The sequence below is a fragment of the Peromyscus eremicus genome, chromosome 8b, assembly GCF_949786415.1.
Source record: "Peromyscus eremicus chromosome 8b, PerEre_H2_v1, whole genome shotgun sequence".
NCBI lineage: Eukaryota > Metazoa > Chordata > Mammalia > Rodentia > Cricetidae > Peromyscus > Peromyscus eremicus.
Window position 1 is genome coordinate 36,024,338 of NC_081424.1, and position 23,337 is coordinate 36,047,674.

A 23,337-nucleotide genomic window follows, 5' to 3' on the forward strand; every position below is an offset into this window, starting at 1 on the left:
GTTGCTCCAGTCTTCTGATTGCTGGATTTCAGGTATGCACCATCACACCTAGCCAGTTTGCCTCTTCTAGACAGTGTCTTACAGACTATTCATGTCCAGGAGTAAGTACCCTGAGAGGTTCTGGATGAGCTTAGCATCTTTAAAAGTTCCCCAGTTGACGGATATACAGCAGCTAGACAGAGAATATCGATAGAAATGAGTAGTTCAGGGATGTGTAGAATGCTAGTGGAGAAAGTCAATCTGTGATTACCAACCAGCTAGGGAGAGACTGTGAAAATGCTGTTAGACCCATAACTTCTCCCAAAATCAACTCTTTTTAGAATTGGAAGGAAACATAGAAAGGACTTGCTTAGTGATGGGCCAGGGCCTAGTACATGCTAAGGCAGTGGTTCTCAACCTTCCTAACGCTGCAACCCCTTAATGCAGTCCCTCATGTTGTGGTGACCCCAACCATAACATTATTTCCGTTGCTACTTCATAAGTGTAATTTTGCTACTGTTATGAATTGCAATGTAAATATCTGATATGAAGGACATCTGACATGAGACCCTTGTGAAAGGGCTGTTGGACCCTAGGGGTCGTAACCCAAAGGTTGAGAACCACAGTGCTAAGCAACTGCTTAGCACTGAGCTATAACTCCCAACTGTAAGTAAGTGTTGCCGCTTTAGGGGTTTGCTCCCGGGTTTCGGCACCAAAATGTGAGTTTTGCAACTCTGGGGGAAAAGGTATCCTGTCTACTTGGGCAGTCGGGTGACACCTCAAGCTGCTAAGACAGCTCAGCCCTGGAGGTATTCCGGATACCTTGAGCTGCTAGGACAGCTCTGATGGCTGGAACTGCAAGGAGACAGTTCAGCCCTGGAGGTCAAGGTATCCTGGACATCCTCGAGCTGCTAGGACAGCTCAGCAGGGAAGGGTATCCTGACTATTCAGGAGTCAGGCTATACCTGGTGTGGACAGCCGCTACAGCTGAGTTTTGCTCAGCCCCCACTTAAGGAGGCTTCCTAGCAAAGCTGTGCGTCTTCTCCGGCCTAAGATGTTGCTTCTTTTTGCTTCACTCTGCAAAAGGGGAAACCCCTGCAGAAATGTAGCAATCTCCTCCAGAAAAGTGTTACTTTTTCAGCTCCCCCTTGCTCAGTCCCCTGAGAGACTCCTCAGCAAGGTTCTTCTGTTCAGCTCCCCCTTGCTCAGTCTACTATGGGACGTCTTAGCAATCTTCTTCTCTGTACTGGCGAATGAAGATCTTCACACCCAAAACTCTTTTGAGCAAGAGACTTATTTGGAAAGGAGGAGTCCAGGAGAGTGGCTGCCTCTACCATGGTGAAAAGAACAGCCCACAACTGACCAGGCAGAATGTCTTGGGGGTGGAGTCAACAGGGATTGGTTAGTTTTCTTCTGCTCAGGGATTGGTTAGTTTTGTGGGTTAGGGGCAGAGATGGCCCTGATTTCAGAGCTAAACTGTGCTTCTTCCCCTGGTTCCGGGCTCTAGGGTCAGAGTGAGTTTCTTTAGCCAGCCCTGTTTCCCTACACCAACTACCAGAAGAAAGCATGATTGCTGCTAAAATTCTTCCTTGTGGATGGGGATTTGATGTACTCCACTATGCATCGTTCACACCCACCATCATACTTTAGTAATTCTCTTACTAAAAAAAAAAAAAGATGGGGACTGACCATCTTTTCCAATAGAATATCCAGATTCCTTCTAGGGCACGTGGCTAGAAATACCTGTTTACTCTACCTTCACACTAGCACAGTTAACAAGAAGCTACCAGCACTGACTGTTTAACAGAAGGGCCTGCCATGCGGGTATTTTCAAACACGTACCCTGACTGTATCATTATGAATAGGAACCCAGGGCATTTTGTGGTTAGTATGCTTCATGTAGATAATAGCATTTGAATAAACCTAATGTATGAGACCATTTTAGAAGTAGATTCCTTCCAAGTGCATCCTGAAATCCATCTGGGGGAGTGAAGGAGGAATGTGGCTAAAGATTACTCTAGCAATAGGGTAGTGACAACTTATTTAACTTTTCTGTGTTGTTTTGGCCGTGTTAACCTTGAGATGCCTGTAGATTCATAAGTGGAGTTGGTACACAGGTTACCCAGGGAGTTCAGGGGAATGAGCGTTCCTCTCATCACGGTCACTGGAGGGTGGTGAGGAGAACAATCAAAAGAAGCTCACAATGGAGCCTGCATTAAAATATAGTCATGGAGGGGTAACAAATAATCCATTTTCATCTTTCATGATGGTAGGAATGCTGCAGAAGGCCTAACATAAGTCATGAGCCAGAAATACAAGCTTGAGAGAGGAATCGCCAGTTGCAGACACAAAGCCTCAGGGAGTAAGTACCCCAAAGTAGACAGCAACAGGAAATCCCGCTATCGGAGCTACTCGGTTCCCAGAATGGCGTTTTTCCTTCAGGTGAGTCTATCGTCTGCAAGGTGATGTATGTATAGTTGGAATTGTTTCTTCGAATATTCCTTCTGGCCCTTTTCCTTTTTCCCTCTGGTGACCCATTAAGCATATCTAAGTTGTAGCTGTCCCATGGCTCCTAGATAGTCTGTCTACGGCTTCTTTTAAGTTCCCCACCCCACCTCACCCCCTGCTTTTCAGTTTTGGAAGTTCCTATCAACTTGTCCTCAACTACATCCCATCTCAGGCATCTGTCGTCACTGTCACGGTGTTTCCGACTTCTAGCAGTTCTTGAGTTCTTTCCTAGAATTCCTACCGCAGAATCTTCTGGTACATCTGTCCGCGTATGCTCTCCACTCTTTCAGCCAGAAGCCGCAGCCTCTTAATCCGTTGTTTTAAAAATCCCCAGTCTGCTAACTCCAACTTGCCATATCCGGCTCTGGCTCTCAGACATGTCAATGTTCTTCCAATTATGTTTTTGCCTTTTAGCATGCCTAAAGGTATTTTTTGGATGGTAAATGTGATGTTTTGGGCAAGAGAATCACAGTGAACAGGCCTTTACTGTGTAAAGCAGTGGGCTGTGGTAAGGGCAGGGGTGTGAGAGCAGGGATTAAGAGTGCTCCCTAGTCCTGTGTCTCAGTCACTGAGGCTGTGTCCTCAGCTGCTGGGTTGGATTCTACAGTGTTCTTCCCCCACATTTGGTCAGGCTTTCTGAGAACAGGCTGTAGCTAGAGTTTTCCTGCCTGGCCCACAGTCAGGACAAATCTCTCTCACCTGCCAGTCCCACAGCTGCTCAGACCCAACCAAGTAAACACAGAGACTTATATTGCTTACAAACTGTATGGCCGTGGCAGGATTCTTGCTAACTGTTCTTACAGCTTAAATTAATCCATTTCTATAAATCTATACCTTGCCACGTGGCTCGTGGCTTACCGGCATCTTCACATGCTGTTTGTCATCGTGGCGGCTGGCAGTGTCTCTGACTCAGCCTTCCATTTCCCAGCTTTATTCTCCTCCTTGTCCCGCCTATACTTCCTGCCTGGCCACTGGCCAATCAGTGATTTATTTATTGACCAATCAGCAACAACAGGCCTTGAAGAAAAGAATAAAATCCTCTGACATATTTTAAAATGGTTTCCTTTCCTCTTCCTGTAACAAACACAGCAGATTTTCTCTTATATTCAAAATGAAGGGGTGGCAGAACTCTACAAAGTAAAACTCACAAAAGAGTGGGGTTGCCCCTGAGGGGGGTCCCCTGGGATTCTTAACCCTCTGACTCCTCCACACGGAGTCTCCAGCAATTTGTTAACCAGAGTTCAAGTTGTCTAGCCCACACTGGTTCCCACGGAGGTTCTGCTCCAGTGACTTGTGACCGTCTGAATTTGCCTCTTCTCTATCTTTCTAGTTCAGGGAGCAGTTGCCTGTCTTTCCCGATGGAGCCTAAAGGGACTGTTGGTTTCTCAATTTGTTCAGAGACCCGCTGGCCGGAGGAGCGGGATGTTGCCGTTCCCTATACGGTGGATTGGAAGCTATGGCTGCGCTGCCTCTCCATCTCCCTCTGTTATGGACCACCTTGATCCAACAAGACCCACGCCCAACACACACCGGGCCATCCTCTTTTCTGCTTTTTGAAAAGCCACTCCCTTCCCAGCTAGAGACAGTGCCCCCCTCCCCAGCACGTCTTGTCTGAATCACTAAAGGAACAGACCGACCTGAGATGGCACTAACACAATGGAGTTTCCAGACAGTTCCACGCGTTAGACCATCACCAAGTATTTTTCTGCCACACTATTAACGACCCTGAGCGCATTAGAACACAGCTTTTATTAGCAAGCACAACCATACCTGCTGTCTCTCTCGGGGATTTCCTTAATAGCAATTCTGACCTGGTTGCTCAGGTCCCGACCTGCATAGACTATCCCGTAAGTGCCTTTTCCTAACACGACTCTGTCGCCGTTCTCATCATATTCGTAGTCATACTGTAAAAGGTGATGGGGGGGGGGGGGACACAGAAGATCGAAACGTTAGCTGAAAGTGACATTTGAAACACCATTGAAAAAGTCTGTTAGTTTCAGGCAGGGTCTTGTTATATAGCCCAAGTTGACCTTGCACTGACCATCCTCCTGCCTCTACTTCCCAAGTGCTGGGATGTCAGGTGCGATCAGAAAACACCGAGTCTCTTCACAGACACTTTCCTGACTTTTAAACAATGGCTTTACAAGTGAAATGACAAGGTGGACTTCTTAGGGGAACAAGAGTAAGTCGTATAATACAGATGTCATGAATACAGAAGGAAGAACCATTAGCGGGGAGGAAGGGACTATTAAGTAGGAAGAGGAAGGTTGGGGTTATCCACAAACAAACAATAATGACCTAATGATGAGAACATCCCAATGAAACCCATTATTTTATATGCTAATTAAAAAAATTAATGGATAAAAATAGGAAAAACTCCAAAAACCATTTTTTTAAATTAACAACTCCTTTAAGAATAAAAAAATAGACACTGTCAACACAAGGTAGGTAGCATGTCCTTGTTTGATAGTGCGTACGACAAACACCATGTAGATTCACATTTGCGGGTGCGATAGTGCTTCTCTAGGAGCCCACGCATAATCCTTCCCCCTCGGGGTCCTGATTTTCACGCTTGGCCCAGAAATCTGTCAGTTTCCACCACCTCTAGCTAATCCTGCCCTGTTACTCAGCTAGGGTGCTGCTGAGGCCCGTCATATACTGCTGGGACAACAAAACCACAGAAAGGCTCAAGTAGGAGCAAAGCTGAGGTCTCAGCAGTTGCGGATGGAAAAGTAAGGATTCTTTTCATTTCAGCGTCAGTCTCCCACAATGAGGTGTTTCTGTTTGTTTGGTGGGTCAAAAGGAGACAAAAGAAGAGAGAAGCACTCCCAAGGAAGGAGATGGGCTACGGACCCGGGGCAGAAGCAAGACTCGGAATCCCCCGAGAGATTCTAAAAATAAAAAATAGAGGAAATTTTTGATCTTTTATGTAAAAAGAAAACTTGTACCGTCCCGAGCCCCCAAGGGTCATGCAGATTGATAAAATCTGGAAACTGGATCAAAGCTAATGGGGACAGAGAACATTTCATAGAGGCCACCTCAGACCTGGAGGCGGGCCCATCACAAGGTACCGCACGCAGAAAGGCAAGACTCAAGCCCTGGACAGAAACTGCAGCATTTTAAGATCTGCCAATGATCAAGCTGTTTCACTGGAGGAACCCAGCAAAGGGGTACAGACATGGGAGGGAGCCCAAGAACAAGGCCCCTCGCTGTCCACAACTGCCCGGAGTACAGATCTGCAACAGATTTGCCTTATGGAATGATCTCTGCTGTCTGCTTCAACAAAGAAAATGACTTCTTACATCTAAAAGCTAGAAAAAAATTTAAATTAAATTAATTTATTTATTTTATATCCCGACTGAAGTTTCCCCTCCCTCCTCTCCTCCCATTCCCTCCCCTACTCCCCTCTGCAACCCCTCCAACCCACTCCCCCTCTGTTTCTGTTCAGCAAGGGTCAGGCATCCCATGGGTATCAACAAAGCATGGCACATCCAGTTGCAGTAAGACCAAGCACTCCCCCGTGTATTAAGCTAACAGATGATTTTTGTTTGAGACAGGGTCTTGCTATGTAGCTCATGTTAGCCTTGGGCTCATCATAATTCCCCTGTCTCTACTTCTAGACTATTGGGATAGATTACCGGCATGTACCACCATACCTGGCTAATTCTAGCAAACAAATTCGAAGTAGAAACTCTAATGGCTCAGAAACTGAAAAATATTACATAAAGATATGAATTGAGAAATTTAAAAATAAGAAAGGATAAAACAGACTAGAGAGATTTGTAACAACTAAATGCAACTTCTAGAAACTGGGCCCTAAAGAGGAGATAAAGATAAATTCACACTCAGATATGAGACAGGAAAATGATAAACTACTAAATAAAACACCAACGACAGAAAAGGTTATAAAAAGGAGCATGGGGCCAGCAAGGTGATTCAGTGAACACAGGTACTTAACGGTGCAAGCCCAAATGATCTAAGTTCAGTCCCACGTGGTGGAAGGTGAGAAAACTGACTCTTAAGTTGTTCTCTGATCTCCATTCATATGCAACTGCATGCATTCTTGGGCATACACACTGTGCTGGCTAGTTTCATGTCAACTTGACACAAGCTCATGCCATTGAGAGGAAGGAGCCTCAGTTGAGAAAATGCCTCCATAAGATCAGGCTGTACACAAGTCTGTAGGGCATTTTCTAAATCAGTGATCGATGGGTGAGGGCCCAGCCCATTGTGCATGGTGCCATCCCTGGGCTGGTGGTCCTGGGTTCTACAAGAGAGCAGGCTGAACAAGCCATGGGGAAGAAGCCAGTAAGCAGCACTCCTCTATGATCTCTGCATCAGCTCCTGCCTCCAGATTCCAGCCCTGCTTGAATTCCTGTCCTGACTTCCTTCTGTCAATGGACTATAATGTGGAAGTGTAAGCCAAATAAACCTTTCCCTCCTCAACTTGCTTTTGGTCCTGGTGTTTCATCACAGCAATACGAACTCTAACCACAACATATACATGCTAAGTAAATATTAAAAAGAAGCAGGAAGGCATGCTTCTCCAATTCTAAGCCTGGGAGGTAGATCAGAAGTTCAAGATCATTCTCAGAAAGAAGGGGTTCAAAGGTCATCTAGACCAGAAGTTCAAGATCATTCTCAGAAACAAGGGGTTCAAAGGTCATCCTGAGCTACAAGAGATCCTGTCCCAAATAAATGAATGAATGAATGAATGAATAGGACAAGTGATCAACACAGGATGGTAATCAGATTCTGGGGACCCAACAGGCCATGTTGGCATCAGCTCTAGGTGGCTTTCAACAGGTTTGAAAGCTCTAGTTGAAGGCAGTTGGGTCATATCTCTCAGACAATCACTCTGAATGGGAGTGGACAGAGCTCCATCATGGACTCTTCTCTCTTAGGACACAGGTCAAATTCGGGAAAGAAGGTGTCTGTTCTCTTGATGGCAATGTTGAGCATCCACTATGAGGTGCCTTCCTATGCTGGGAATGCATGCCCAATGCAGAGATGAAGGATAGCCTTTCTAAAGATGATCAAGGAAGTCTGCCTAAGAGAACAGGAATGTGAGGGTGGGGGTGGGACACGTGACAAGCAGCAGGCAGCATCTAGCAGCCCAGACCTGGAACATGAAACAGGGATCTGGTAAAGATGTAGTCAGACTAGCTCAACAATACCAACGAAGGAGTTCAAGTCCCACACCCAATTCCTGTGGTCTAGAATCTGGCAATGCTGTGCCGTGCTGGCTGGGATCCCACCAACAAAGACCACTAACAAAGACGTTCAGCTTCGCCATTGTCCCTCTCAGAGGGGACAAAGAAACAAACCTACATACTAGACTGAGAACCATTAACACTTTGTATTATTGTAGGGCTTCAAAACTTAAAACAAACGAACAAAGAAAAAAGACATTGCAATCACCTTCCTCACCTAGGAGAAGCCTGTATATGATCACATCAATTTACACACGACCAGAAGTCTCTTTTTAATGAAAGCGTCAGGGTTGTAGTTTAGAGCTGTACCTTCAGTGCCAAGCGTTTGTGTCCTTCCCACCACCCACATGGTGGTGGTTTGAGTAAGAATGGCTTGCATAGGATCATGTATATGTACGCTTAATCCTCAGTTGATGAACTGTTCTGGAAGGGTTAGGAAGTATGGCCTTCCTGGAGGAGGCATGGCCTTGTTAGAGGAGGTGTGTCACTGAGAGTAGACTTTAAGATTTCAGAAGCCCACACCAGGCTCAGTCTCCCTCCCTCTCTCTCTCTCTCTCTCTCTCTCTCTCTCTCTCTCTCTCTCTCTCTCTCTCTCTCTCTCTCTCCCCTCTCTCTGCCTGCTGCTTGCAGATCAGGATGGGATGTAAATCTCGTAGCTACTGCTCTAGCACCATGCCTCTCTGCTTCCCGCCATGATGGTCACAGAGTACCCTTCTAAAACTGTAGGCAAGCCCCCGATTAAATGCTTTCTTTTATAGGATTTGCGTTTGTTATAGTATTTCTTCACAGCAATAGAACAGTAACTAAGACACCCTGCTACAGGGAACCCTATTACATAGAGCTTAAAAAGGCGTATTAATTTTGTTTTCAACACTAGCATCCTAACGATGTTCCAGTGTGTTGTCTGTTCCCACTTAACATTCCCTCACTTTTTCAAACACAAGTCTGGTAACTTTGACCTGTCAGACTCCAATCTTTCCTTCCCTTACTCCCTACATCAAAACCATTGACAACTACTATGAAGTTTCCTCTGTGCAGACTCACAGTGCCAGGGTACATCTTTATCCTGATGCTGGTGCCTCAGGGCAAGCCTTATTTTCAAGTCTCCACTAATCCCTGCCCCCCACACCCTTGTTGCTTTCTTCTCTAATAAGTTTTCCCTAGGAAGATGTCTCTGAACTTTTGAACCATCCCAAGTTCCAAAGTGACCTTCCACGTTAGGATTGCCAGTTCTGCCTTCTTGGCTCCTGGTTGTTTTCCGGGTTAGATGCAAACTCCTTAGCACAGCATGAGCGTCCTTCAGGCCACTTACTACCTATTTCCTGCCTTTTCTCCTCAGTCTTCTCCAGTGGGGATGACTCCAGAAGCGGCTTTTCCCACCTACAAAATTCTCCCTCACACTGCGGGCCCAAGCTCCTCAACCGTTCATTGACTTCTCAAGATGGCCTAGGGTTCTTCCACAGCTTCCTGCTCTTCCCTTTGCTCACTGTTGTCACTGTTTTGTTAGGGACTGAACCCAAGGTGGGGTGCATGCCAGGCAAGCGCTCTACCAAGGAGCGCTTGGAGCCCTCGGCTCACGCCCCATTGACCCTGTCTCCCCAACTGTTCGCATCCTCATGGCTCATCTTAGAGTTACTTGGCCAGCGGTGGGCGCTCAGTGACTAGCTGCTTGGTAATTAAGTTAGGCTATAGTAAGAACTTTGAAAAGCAGGTGGCAAGTCATTTGGATTTAGTATCAGGTTGGGAGGTAGAAATGAGAGGGTCAGAAGTTCAAGAGCAGCCTTGACTATAATCTGAGGCTAGTTTGGGCTGTGAGACCTTGTCAGGGGTGGGGGGAAAGGTTCAATATTAGTTCAGTTTTGGTTGCAAGTGTATTTGCCACAGGGATACTGATTTAGCCTAGAGAAGAATATATATGTTGATGGTACTAGTCAACTTTGAGTTTCTCTCAGGAACCTAAGCATACAAAGACTATTTTTGTTAAAGCATGTCCTACTGGAAAAAAAAAAGCTGTCATAAATAAAAATCACATCTTGTAATAAAAACAGTATGATTAAAATAAACCACCTCAATGGCACTTGCTGTTTTGATGCTTTATTACTTATTTTTCTATTCGTACAAAATAAAGACATAAATCGAAAAGGCAAGTCTGAAAGGGAGCTGAGATGGGAAGCTGGCTGTTGTGTATGGACAGGGAATTATCTATGTGATGGACAGAAAAGAGAGCACAGAATGGGGGCTGGGTACCCATTAGGGCGAGGAGGTGTCAGATGATTGATGGCAACGTTGAGCATCCACTGTAAGAGCTCAGAGCTATATTAGACAATACTCCTATGTAGGTGCTTAATCTAGGGATGAAGGATGTCCTGTCTAGGGAAATCTGCCTGAGAGAAGGGATGTGAGACTGGAGGACCTGAAGCAAACATCAGGGATAATCTAAGCATCTTGTTAAATGACAAATATGGAAAGAAGAAAGTGGGTGGGGGAAAGCAGGAGAGTCTTCTAAAGGCAGGATTACATTGCCTGTAAATTTTGTATTCTATTTCTATGGCAATAGGTTAGCAAGTCAGGTTGTTGCTAAGGGAGACAGCAGCTGCGTTTCAAAGCAACGGTGGGAATCCACGTAGAATCATTCTCTTTTTTTTGTTGACTGTCCAGAACAATCTAAACTGGGATGGGAAGAGAGAGCTGGCATGGAGGATGTGAATGATAACAGATCGCTGATTCCCCAGTCCTTGCACTGGCATGGGACCTACAGGGGAAGGACCACCTTTTCAAAGTCCACGCACTTTCCTCTGGAACTTCATCACATCGTGTAAGCAGTCACCTCATGGATCTTAGAAGCTTTTTTTTATTAGTATCAGGTATACTGTCTCCTTAATAACCATGAAGATACATGAATAACCATCAGCAGCATCAACAGAATGTCAAATACAGTAGGTACCAACATCCTGTAGAACAGTTCTTGCCTCTCTCTCAGCTCCTCACTCAATTACAACCAGGTAAGGGACAAAACTCAGGCCCCCCCCCCATGTCAGGCAAGTGCTCTACCCACGAGCTACACTCTCAACCCAAGAAGCTATTTCTGAAGAAACTTCCTTATCTCCTTGTGTAAAACTGCACCCCTCACACCTTGTAATTCCCCAAGTCCTCTGCTCTTTGCCCCTTAACACCGAGCACTACCATCCTGTACATTATATTCATTCACGGTGTTGTCTCTTTCTCCCTGAAACACTGGCTTAAAGACAGCGGGGATCAATTTCTGTTGCAGTCACCGCTGAATCCCTGGAATCAACTGAATAGTAGGGGACCAAAATTTTCTGACTGGATTAATGGGATCCACTTGGTCCTGACAATGTAGATGAAGATTAGTTTGGACTAAAAATATTGAAGCAAAGAGCAGCTATGGGACAGGGGTGGGTAGGGTGGGATACGGTTTTGCTGACACGGCAAACTTCTTTTTAAAAACAGCTGTTACAGTTTCCCTCAAAGGGAGATAAAGCATCCCACATACACGAGAAACTGCATGAACAAAATTGTCCAAACGTTCAGTGTGTTCCATCTGTGTTTCACTGTGCTTTTTCCCCTGAAGTCCTAGCCCTCCTTCTAAGATGGACGTCAACAACTAACTCTCGCTGTCTAGAAGTCACTTCTGGGTATGTTCCATCTCATCCATTGATCACCACTAAAGCTTGTGTCTTCTCCTGTTACCTTGCCTTTTGTCAGCTAATGTGCAGGCCCCCAGGTACAGAACCCAAACTGGTAAAGGAAAAAGATCAACAGAATGAACAAATAGCAAGCTGATGTTGATCTTACACCACATCTCAACGACACTTTAAGGGATATTTTTTTTTCCAGATACCTAACTATAAACATTTAGATAGGTACAAAAAGAGAAATGGGATCATAAAGGAAACAAGTCAGTTTGTCACGCGAGCATTCGAAATCGATTTAAAGTCTCTGTTGACCAGTGTTTGTGAGGCAAGTCAACAGAAAGAGGAATGGTAAGCTCCTTCATCACCGTGCAGGTGTCCGAGGCAAAGGAAAGCGTTCTTTCATGGAGCTTGTCCCCGCTCCACCTACAAGTGGCCAACTTTTCTTCATGTTCACTGGGGATGATGGAGAGACAAGTTCACAGAGCATGATGTTCTGACGCCTCGGGCCTGTGCCAGTTGATGGGTAAAAGAGAGGTCTAAAGACGCACTGGTGCGCGCATACATGTGTGCGTGCGTGCGTGCGAGAGAGAGAGAGAGAGAGAGAGAGAGAGAGAGAGAGAGAGAGAGAGAGAGAGAGAAGGGGTCTTGTGTTAGCTCTTAACACTCCAGGGCACACTGCTGAATGAACCATAATACAGTGGGCAAAGTCAGGGCAGAAAAGCAGGTAAAAACTCAATGGAAACAGAGCCAAGTGAGAAGCGGGAGAATTTAAAAATGATTTAAAAAGAAACATGCCAGAAAGAGATGGTTTCCAGCGGGACAGCTGCAACCCTCATCAAGTCCAGCCACTGGGAAGCTTATGGCACGGCTAGGCCATAGGATGGTCAGAGAAGCTATGTAAGAGAGAGAGTTAGGGACATCGCGTGACACAGAGACCTCCTCGCTGGGTTTGAACATGAAATTATCCCCATGGGCTCATCTGTTTGAGTACTTGGTCCCTGGTTCATAGGATTGCTCTTGCAGGATTGTGGAACCTTCAGTAACTGTGCTGGAGGAAGTAGGTCAGTGCAGCAGAACTTGAGGTTTGATCGCTGATCACCACTTCCTGGGGTAGTCCCTCACCACTTCCTGCCTACTCTCTGCCCCTTGCTCTGCCATGTCTTCCTCGTCAGGATGGACTGCATCCCCTACAAATGTATGCCCCACCCCCAAAAAACCAACTGTACACCCCGATGGACTCCATCTCCTAGAACCCCTCCCCTTAAGTTGTTTCTTGTTGGGTAAACGTTTGAGCACAGCAACAAGAAACACAATGCATGCACTCCTTCTGCAAAGAGCAGCAAAAAAGTGCTTCACTTGGAGAGCCCCACGATTAGGTCTGAACCGGAAGTCTCTGATGACGAGAAGAGGGAAGGCAAAGAGGGAAGGGTAAGCGGCCGGGGCGGGGCTGCTCTTGGGCATCTGGACCAGATTACAGGGTAGGCGCTGTCACTCTGCAGGATGTATTAGAAGGCAAGAAGTACAACACGGGGACTGCAGGCAGTAAGTCCTAGAACCTTAACGCCAGCTCTACTCAACCGCTTAAAGACTTCACTGTAAACCAACACATTAAATTACTAAGGATACGGCTCATAACCCTTCCATAAAAAACACAGCCTTGAGTCAAAATGCATGGCCCTGAATCAAAAGGGAATATCGTTGTGTGAAGATAGAAAGGTCCTCTGAGGGGGTTGGAGAAATGGCTCAGAGGTTAAGAGCCCTGGCTGCTCTTCCAGAGGTCCTGAGTTCAATTCCCAGCAACCACATGGTGGCTCACAACCATCTACGATGAGATCTGGTGCCCTCTTCTGGCCTGCAGGCAGACATGCAGGCAGAACACTGTATACATAATAAATAAATAAATCTTAAAAAAAAAAAAAAAAAAAAAAAAAAAAAAAAAAAAAAAAAAAAGAAAGGTCCTCTGAGACATGGCATCATGCTATCTGTGAAAGAGTTGTACAGTTCGTACGAGTCTGGACAATTATTTCAAACCTTAAAGCTGAGAAAAGACAGTCAAGATCTTCTTGTTCAATGCTAAGGGATGGGATTATCTTAGACAAGCAGGGGTATAAAACAAGGCTGATTACTGGCAAAAATTAGAACCAGAACTCAGGGCTCTTGTCTCCAGTTCAGAGATCTCATGGGACTAGATTCGACTCTCTGAACAGGAGAGGTCTGGTCCTTAGCCAAAGGAGGCTATACCCATACCACCATTTGTTATTGAAATCAGAGCCGGGTGGTGGTGGCGGCGCATGCCTTTAATCCCAGCACTCGGGAGGCAGAGACAGGTGGATCTCTGTGAGTTTGAGGCCAGCCTGGGCTACAGAGTGAGTTCCAGGAAAGGCACAAAGCTACACAGAGAAACCCTGTCTTGAAAAATCAAAAAACAAAAACCAAAAAAAAAAAAAAAACAAAAAAAACCCAAAACTATTAAGGAGCATCTCCTGGTCAGCCATCTTCTTGAACATTTTCAATTTGTTGGGCTAAGGCACCCAAAGGCTTTATGAATGATTGAATTCCAGTTGAAGTAAAGATAAAATAATTTGTGCATACAAATCTCAACCATTGTTTAAAGAATCTCTAATAAAATTCTTCTTATACAGGATAGAGGTTGAGAAGAAAAGGAATTATTGTTTTTTCATACATGGGCTGAAGTTTGAAGTCTGTGGTCAGGAAGTGAAGGAATTCATTTTAACAAAGCAGCATGCTAATAAAACCATTTAAATAGGAAATGTCAAAAATATTTAAGAAACATCGTCAAATATGTATATTGGAAGGTTATATACTATACAAAAATGCAAGTTAAGGCTGAATGATATGCAGCCATGGCTAAGAAAGGACACTGAGAAGAAGAACCCAGGTGCCTCTCAGCATCCTTCAGCCCAGAAGAGGACTCTTAACCATTCATGAATGCTATGCTAATGGCACAACTGTGACAGAAAGAGGTACAATGGTAAACTGAGTCCAAACTCTCAAAACAAAAGATGTTTGAATTCTTGGGCAAGGCTGTACAGCCCATTGAGAATATCCTAGAAATCATTCTCTGCCAAAGAATTTAAATTATTCCGATGAGACTCAAGGGACAGACCTATAAGAGTGTTTTCTACTGCAAAAGCTTGGCATACCCAGGCTTAGTGGAGAAGGGTGCATTGGGAGAGTTGTGATGAGTCAGAGCATCATCACACATGCATGCTAGTTTTTGATAGGTCAGCTGATTTAGCAGAACCCTCTAGATGTTCCTAGGAAGAAACATTAGTATCCCATTCCTTATTTAATAGGTCATGGTGCTTTTGATAGGCTTGCCCAGTCAGGAAGGGCCTCTCCTAACACCCACCCCATATGCTAGTACTGAACAGAGTTCTTTGCAACGTGATCTGCTTCTCTTTTACACAACAAAAGACTAAGGGTAGACAAATTAATCACAAATCTAAGGTAATTAAACCTAGGCTATGTGGTGAATACAGTGAAATTAGTTCCTACTCCCCAAACTGGTGGTTTAATCAATCACAAAGCAACCTTGTCTAACTATGGTAACCGTAGCCTGGCTACAATACATACATATTTTTGTTGAGATATATTTAGTTCCTCAAAGGAAATAAATGAAATAAAAGGTAGATGTTGCTAGTTTAAAAAAAAATAGAAAAGTCAGCAACGTGTGGCATTGCAAACGATTTTATGAATTTTCCTGTCTACCCCTTCAGAGTTTTACCTTGGTGATCATTCTCATTATTTTTACCCTGACAGTTGCTTTGCATCAAGTGACAGTAAATCTAACACAAATAAAACAGATGCTAAGGGTCAAAAGAACACTAAAATAGGGTTTGAGAGATCTAGTTCCAATACAATCCTTTGATCCAAAAATCTAAAAGTACAGAATGCAAAAGACATACAAATAAGTATCATTATCTACTACTTCTATGACCAGCAGGCTAATACATTGAGAAATTATTTTTTTTCAAGATCAGACCTATCATCTTTGTATAGCTTCAAGAGGCATAGGGCTTCTTTATCAATATAAAATTTATACAACCATTAGATAATCATAGAATCTAACCACAGATAGCATTAATGGTTAGTTAGCAAATTAAAATTTTCTTTCAACTGTTACTGAGTAATAGTTTATTTTTTTTAAGTTCGGTGAATGGGATGAAATTATCAAAATGATCTAAAAAGTATATATACTGATCATAGGTTTTAGTTTATAGTTTTGTCTTATTATTTTTTTTTCAGTTTCAATGTTAACGTTACTTAACATGTAAATTTCAAGATGGTGGCAGCGCCACCTGTAATCCACACCTGTAATCCCAGCATTTAGGAGGTAGAGGCAAGAGGATCTGGAATTCAAGGTAGCCTTGGCTACATAGTGAGTTCAAGGCCGAACATGTATAGAAAGTGATAAGAGATTTCACCATCTGGAATCTTCAGTGAGTGTTTTTGTTGGATTTGAACAGAGCCAAGAGGAGATTAGTTAAAAAGAAGTAAGGGGTCTGTGGCCCATGCTTTGAGGTCAGTTAACTCCTTCATGGCCAAGGCATACTTAATCTCTATCAGGAAAGTAAAATACGACAGCTCAGTTCCTGTGAGGAGGAAGTGACCAGTGTTTGCTTTTAAGCTATTTTAAAAGCTTTATTCCTATTCTTTTTATTTATGTGTAAGTGAGCATTTCTGTATGAGTGAATGTCATATGTGTGCCAGTGTCTGCAGGGGCCAGAGGGTGGCTTGGGATCCCTGGGAACTGGTGTTACAGGCAGTTGTGAGATGCTGGACATGGGTGCTGGGAACTGAACACAGGTCCTCTGGAAGAGCAAGATGCCTCGACTCGCTAAGCCATCTCTCCAGCCCCTCTTATTAAAGGACAATTTAGACTCTGATCAAGTGTCTCCATGCTTCACATCATCACTCAGTGATGAACCTCATCCTTCATCCCTTCCCATCCCTCCTCCCTCCCCCCCATCCCTCCCCATCCCTCATCCCTCATCTATCCCCATCCCTCTTGAAGTCAGCTTTCAATTGCTCATTTGTAAAATGCATGTTTACTCCAGTCATTACCTCCAGGGAGTCACCTTCACAGTCCCCTTCCTCTGTACCTCTGCCCTTCTCTTCGGTGATGGTATTCACCATTTCAAAAAACCTACAACGAGAGTTGGTATTCATCGTACACGCAATGTTAAATGCACATGCTTCTTCACTTCGCCCAGGAAACCCATCATAAGCTGACAATATCTTAGGTGGAAAAATCTTTTGGGGCACTAAATCCATCAAACATCCTCCCTCAGCCCGGCCTGTCTCCAGCGTGCTCAGAACTTATATATCAGTCGATGGAATGGGGTAGTCGTGGAACACAAGCCCTGTTTATAAAGAAGTACCGAACAGCCCATGTATCTTCGTGACTACAATACCTGTATCTAACTGGCAGCCCAGCACAGATCAGTGTGTTGGTTGATCACCCTGCTGAGGAGCAAATGGAAGAAGCAACGAAGCAATAGGAAGTGGAACTGCCCTATGGGGCTAGCCCCAGATGGACTCTGATGAATGAGTATCACACCCTCGGTTCTCTAAACTGGAAAGGCCTTCAGCCTAGCCATTGTAAGTAAATAGATCCCAAATCGACTTCGGAGCAGAAATCAAGAACCAAGAGGCTTTAGGGAAATTAACCATCAGGATCAGTCTGTGTGTTTTAGGGGGCTGTGGGGTGTAGGGGTAGGATCGCAAAAATGAATTTCTGACTGCAAATAGTAGTAAATGTAACATGGACCTGGAACACTGAGGCTAGACAAAGTCATAGAAATGCTGAGAATGTGGACTTGGCTATCAGATCCAGATTACAAGCTGCTATGTGACCTTAGGCAAGCTCTTCCTCTCCTCCGGGTGCTCAATTGCAAAGCAGGGGATATGCCCATTTCAAAGGCTGGGAAGACACTTAGAGCAATACTTGTAAAGACCACTGCATTCCTTAGCATTACTGTTGCTTTGTTGATGCTATTGTTGTTAAAACCAAACCAAACCAAACCAAAAATAGATGTATCTGGATATTCCCGAGTGTCTAGCATCTGTAAGTTCGATCTCAATTACTATATCTTCTGCCTGAGCACTTCAGTATTATACACGCAGGTCCTATAAATACAGTCTGAGACACGGATGTGAACTAGGCAGACTGGCTTATCTCTGCTTTGGTGACAGAGTCTTCTCTCTGTTTTTCCTTCCCTTTTTTTTGTTGTTGTTTTTTGTTTGCTTGTTTTGTTTTCAAGACAGTTTCTCTGTGTAGCCCCGGCTGTCCTGGAACTTGCTCTATCAACCCGGTTGGCATCAAACTCAGAGATCCTCCTGCCTCTGCCACTCGAGTTCTGGGATTAAGGTGTGCACCACCACCGCCCAGGAAGCCACCACTCTTTTGGTGACATTTTTAAATGCTTGTTAAGATTTTATTTCTGAAGTCAGTTTCAGAGGCAAGCAATGTAAGTGAGAAATAAATTTGTCCCCTACCCTCTAAGCAAAGTTGAGGTCAGTGGTCCACATATGAATTAAGGGACACACTGTATACATGGGCTGCTGGCTTCATTGGCAGGGCATGCTACATGCAAGGCTAAGCACACGGGCAGTGCTGTGGGATGTTCTGTATGTTAAATGTGTTGCTCTGATTGGTTAATAAAGAAAACACTGATTGGCCAGTAGCCAGGCAGGAAGTATAGGTGGGACAAGGAGAGAGGAGAATTCTGGGAAGTGGAAGGCTGAGTCAGAGAGACGCCGCTAGCCAGCGCCGTCATGAAAAGCGAGATGTAAGGTACCCGTAAGCCACGAACCACGTGGCAACTTATAGACCAATAGATATGGGTTAATTTAAGATATAAGAACAGTTAGCAAGAAGCCTGCCACGGCCATACAGTTTATAAGCAATATAAGTCTCTGTGTATTTGTTTGGTTTGAGCGGCTGTGGGACTGGTGGGTGAGAGAGATTTGTCCTGACTGTGGGCCAGGCAGGAAAACTCTAGCTACAGGGCAGAGCAGGCTATCATGTGATGACTTTACCTATTTCTGTACCTCATTTTATCTGTCCATCCACTCATGTATCCACCCACTCAACAAATACTCATTGAACATCTAGGGCGGAGAACTCTTCTGCCAAATGGGAACCAATAAACAAGGGCTATTTTGGAGTTTGCAGCCAGTTTACAGAGCTTACTTGTGCCTAATTTCTTTTATTATTAAGAACAGTTTTTCCATACAATATATTTTGATCACGTTCCCCCTCTCCCCCAATTCTTATCCTCCATTCCCATTGCACATTTCTTGGAGGTCTATGGCATGAAAACAAAACAAGACAAGATCCCATGATTGATTGGAATAAGAGTAGACTCTGAGTAAGACTGAATATTAAAAACAAAAAAAAAGTTAGAAACAAAAGTAAGGTTAATTAAGAGGGAAAAGAAAGGAGAAGAACTTTTAAAAATGGCTTTACAGTTAAACATTAAGACCTGAGAGCCTAAGATGAAGACACACAGCAGCCAATAGCGGAAACTATTCACTATGACCATCGTAACAGAATGTAACATAGTGGGATAGCAGTCCACTGTATACATCAGGAGCATGGATTCGAATTCACCTGTGCCTGGGTCAAGTCCCCAATTCTATCCTTATTGGTTATATGATTTTAAGGTAGTTATCTCTCAAAAAATTCTATTCTTCTTCATTTATAGAAGATGGTAATCATACCTATCTAATAAGATTTCACTGAAGATTAAAACTGATATCATGCCAGAGATGAACATCAAGATAAAAGCAAATTACTGTTTACTGAATCAGCATATTAGTCATTTATTAGGGCGAGTATTTGAAAAAAGAACAACCCTCAAAAAATTTAAGTCCAGACTTGCTTTTGCCTACATTTTGGCTTCTAAGTGGCCATTTATTTCTCTTCTACCTTATTGCCCATCATTGTGCTCTAATATGAAATATTTAACCAAGTAAGGGAAATATATCAGGGAGAATATGTTCATAGATCTTTGGGTTATCTCTTTTACCAGTATAGACCAGATCCTAGGCTATGTGCCCACCAGAGAATCCAGTATAATTAGTCTGGAGTGGGGCTCAGGTACTTATTTACTGCTTACCAGGTAACTCTGCTAGGCAGTAGGGGTAAGAGTGTCCATTGCAGACAGTAGTGAGTTCATGCTAAATGATCTGTTTGTGGAAAATCTGGCACTCATCTACAATAAGTAAGCGTTTTAAAAATGAGGTGTGGTATTAAACAATTAACCAGTACACCTTGGCTAATGTTTTATTTGTGTAAAATACATTGTGACTAAGCAAAGGCTTGATTTGTTAAATAGAAATCCTAAATCCAACACCACAGGCTTATAAAGCAGTATTAAAAATAAAGCGGCTGCACACCTGCCTCACCACCAATTTTTCACAGAGGCCACGTGTGCTGTTTTACTTAGTGAGGACAGCCCCTTCCCCACAGAATGGCAAATGTGTACCTTTTACAGTGAAGCTCTGTGCAGAAGTAGATCTGGAAATCATCAGAATTGTGAAGCACGTAAAGAAAACAGCATCGTTCTTCAAACTTGGAGATACTGAAACAGACAAAACCCCACTTTATTGAGACCAACACCAGCACTTCCACAGCTCTCTAATGAAAAATCAAAATAAATGTTTGTTAGATCCAACCCTGCTACGGCATCACTGCCATTTATAACAAGAAGTTATAAACAGCACTCTTAAGACTGATATTCCCCAGATCATAATACTAAAATTACGTATTATTCCTACTCATCTTTGCAGAACAGGGCTGCTCTGGGGTGCTCAAAATACATGTAAGCCACATGTTGGTTTGGCATGGAAAGGAGCCCTGCCTGGCATAGCCCTGACTTGTGCAGAGAGAGAAGCCCACATCCCAACTGGCTGACTAGCCTCGGCGACTCTGGGCCTGTGGGATGTGTTTTCAGAGCTGGGAAGGCAGTTCATTCGGGCAGCAAAGTTGCTGTACTAGCTGTAGAGATTTTAAAGGAGAGTGGAGCAACGTGAACCAGCACTTGGTGTGGACCTCACAAGTCCTTGACTTTAGAGCAGTGGTTCTCAACCTGTGGGTCCCTGACCCCTTTGGGGCTCAAACGACCCCTTTCACAGGGGTCGCCGAAGACCATTGGCAAACACAGATAATTACAATTCATAATGGTAACAAAATGACAGTTATGAAGTAGCAATGAAACAATTTTATGGTTGGGGGTCACCACAACATGAGGAACTATATTAAAGGATTGCGGCCTTAGGAAGGTCGAGAACCCCTCTTTAGAGCAACGTGAACAGTTTTGAGTTGGTAAATTAGGGCACGCTAGTTGATGCCAGGGTTGGCCAATGTTTTCTCTAGTGGACCAGATAGTAAAATGTTTCAGGTTGTACAGGCCAAACCACTCAGTTCCGCTCTTGGATCACGGAAGCCTTAGATACCAAGGAGACTGTAGCCATTGTCTAACAAAAGTTTATCAATAAAACAAGCAAAGGTCCCCACTGGGCCCATGAACATAACTTCTCAGGCTATCTGCACCTGCTATTTCTTCCTCTTGGAGTGCACAGGTTCATTTGCTTTTTGAGAACGGTCTTCCTATGTGCCTTAGGATGCCATCAAGCTCACCACAAAGTCCAGACTGACCCTGAACTCATGATCTTCTTGCCCTAGCCCAATGAATACAAGGATGACAGGCATGGGCCAGCATGCCCAGATTTTATATTTTCAATCTTTGAAAACTAAATCCAGTCATCACCTAAGGCCCAGATGCAACCCTTTCCTCTCTCGCTTTACTATTTCTGCTCCAGACGGAAGGATTCCTCGTGCGTCTCCTCTCTGAATGTATTTCTAGCACGTCATCGCTCATCTCACGTTACACGGTCACCAGTTAGGTGCGTGTTGACTCTTCCCACGTGACTGTGAATGACTCAAGAGGCTTTGTCACTTCTACATCTTCAGCCGAAGAGGACTCAGTATGGCACACAGCTGGTGCTCAATAAATGCCATGGGCTTGAGTGGGCCCCATTTTCAGGAGCTGCAAGGCAAACTGCTGACCTACTTGGATTGCTCCTTAGCTTGTCATCCTTCCTTAATAGAGGAGGAAGCCAGGAGAAGCTGGCTGTCTTTGAAGTCACGGACTAGAACTCGAGTTGCCCAACATGTAAACCAGCCATCACCAGATGGAGGCATTCTATGCCCACGTCATGAGCTGCAAGCACTGTAAGGAAGGGCTGCCAGGCCTAATTAATAAGAGCCAAATCATTGTAAAAGAGACCCGAGGAGGCAAGATGCACAGTTACTGTACTAAATGGGTTGCCAAAAAAGGCAGCAGTAAATACAGAGTACCTTGCTAATGAGTGGTTGAAGGATGAAATATTAAGAGTGTAAAGCTTTATTTGAGAAGGTATTGATTGGACAGTCATGAGTCAGACTCATAATCTCGCTTGTTCCTATTCAGATCATTCATGAGGTAACAGGTAGCTCTACCAGGCAAACTAAAATTATCGGTGACTCACTGCTCTACCAGTTCATGCTCTAACAAAACCAATTACTGTTATTGCAAAAGCAACAGGATGTTGCACAACCGGCCTGCAGAAGTCTGTTGTCTCCCATTCCCATTATACGTATGTGTGTGTGTGTGTGGGGGGGATAAACAGTAGTAAACACAATTTGGCTTGAAAGTTGAATGAGTTGGTGTGGAATAGGCTTCTAAGAAGATAAAGTTCCAAACACTTAACTGCTGACACCGCATTCTGACCGCTGACCTTAATCCTAATTCCCAGGAGAGAGCATTTTTTTTTTCTGAGCCACTGGCAATATGACAAGGTTTTAGAACTGAACTGAAATTTGTCACTGTGACCTCACAAACACAATTGCATCAACAGTGACCTTGGGGAAAAATTTCATGAATTCCCTACTCATATATCATCATTAATACTAGATCCAGGGCATAGCCTTGGAGCTGTTCTGTAGACCTCCTGGCCACCTAAAGGTTAGAATACCATCTTATAGCCTTAACCAAAAGTTCAGCCAGCTGGAGAGGACGTCCACATGGCTCCCTTTTAGCCACATGTCGATTCCAGGCCACAGTTCACATTGAGCCCGGAGTGATGAATGTGGGGTCAGTTCGAGGACCCACGATGGGGAGACGCTCTTTACAACAGGGGCAGAGAAGCTGATGGCCGAGTCTTTACAACAAAGAAGGATCCCTGAAATGTTTTTCCAGTTGAAATTATGATGTAAAGTCCTATCTGGGCTATGAATATTTTAGGAGAGAATGTCTTCTAAATACACAAAATGTCCCGGGGAAACATACCTTACTCCCCTGATAGAGGAAGCACTGAAGTTCCACTCATGTATACCTTTCTGGAACACAGGAGAAAAAGAGCAATGGTAAGAATAATAAGTCATCCACATGGAAAATAACGTCGTAAAACAATTCAGTTTTACTATTTTATTAACAGTTATTTTTCCCGATGCCTAATTCTTCATGAGAAATAAACTATCGTATGGAGCCTGCAGTTCAGTCTTGGCTCACAAGGGTGATGTTTATGTAATAATTCCTTTACTTCAAGACCACAGCTCTCAAAAAAACCCGGAAGTCACTGTCATTAAATTTAAACCTTAATTTTAGTTGTAACTAGTATGCTTTAATTTTAGGTAAAACCCAAACCAAACCAAAAATACTGATTGAGGTAATCAGATTGTAACAGTTTATTTTCTTTTTGTATACTTGCCAATTATTTTCCATGTGCATATGTATCTGTGTGTTTGGGTACACACGTGTGGGGTCTGCAAGCACATATATGCAAATGCATGTGGAGGTCAGTGGATAGTCTCACCTGTCGTTCTTCTGGTATGAGTCACCTGGCGGTGATTTCTCCATTGGCCTGGAGCTTGTCACTTGAGCCCCAGGGATCTGCCTGTCTCCACCTCC

At 44.0% G+C, this 23,337-nt stretch overlaps 1 protein-coding gene across 1 annotated transcript in view; it reads right to left on the reverse strand.

Moving 5' to 3' along the window:
• Map3k5 (mitogen-activated protein kinase kinase kinase 5) overlaps positions 1–23,337 on the reverse strand; it is a 211,882-nt gene that overhangs the window by 43,698 nt on the left and 144,847 nt on the right. Inside the window, exons 12-15 of the mRNA XM_059272686.1 lie at positions 22,717–22,766; positions 19,873–19,968; positions 16,445–16,526; positions 4,258–4,391 (exon numbers count right to left, since the gene is read on the reverse strand). Of these exons, the coding sequence (XP_059128669.1) occupies positions 4,258–4,391; positions 16,445–16,526; positions 19,873–19,968; positions 22,717–22,766 (362 nt within the window). The remainder of the gene's footprint in view (positions 1–4,257; positions 4,392–16,444; positions 16,527–19,872; positions 19,969–22,716; positions 22,767–23,337) is intronic.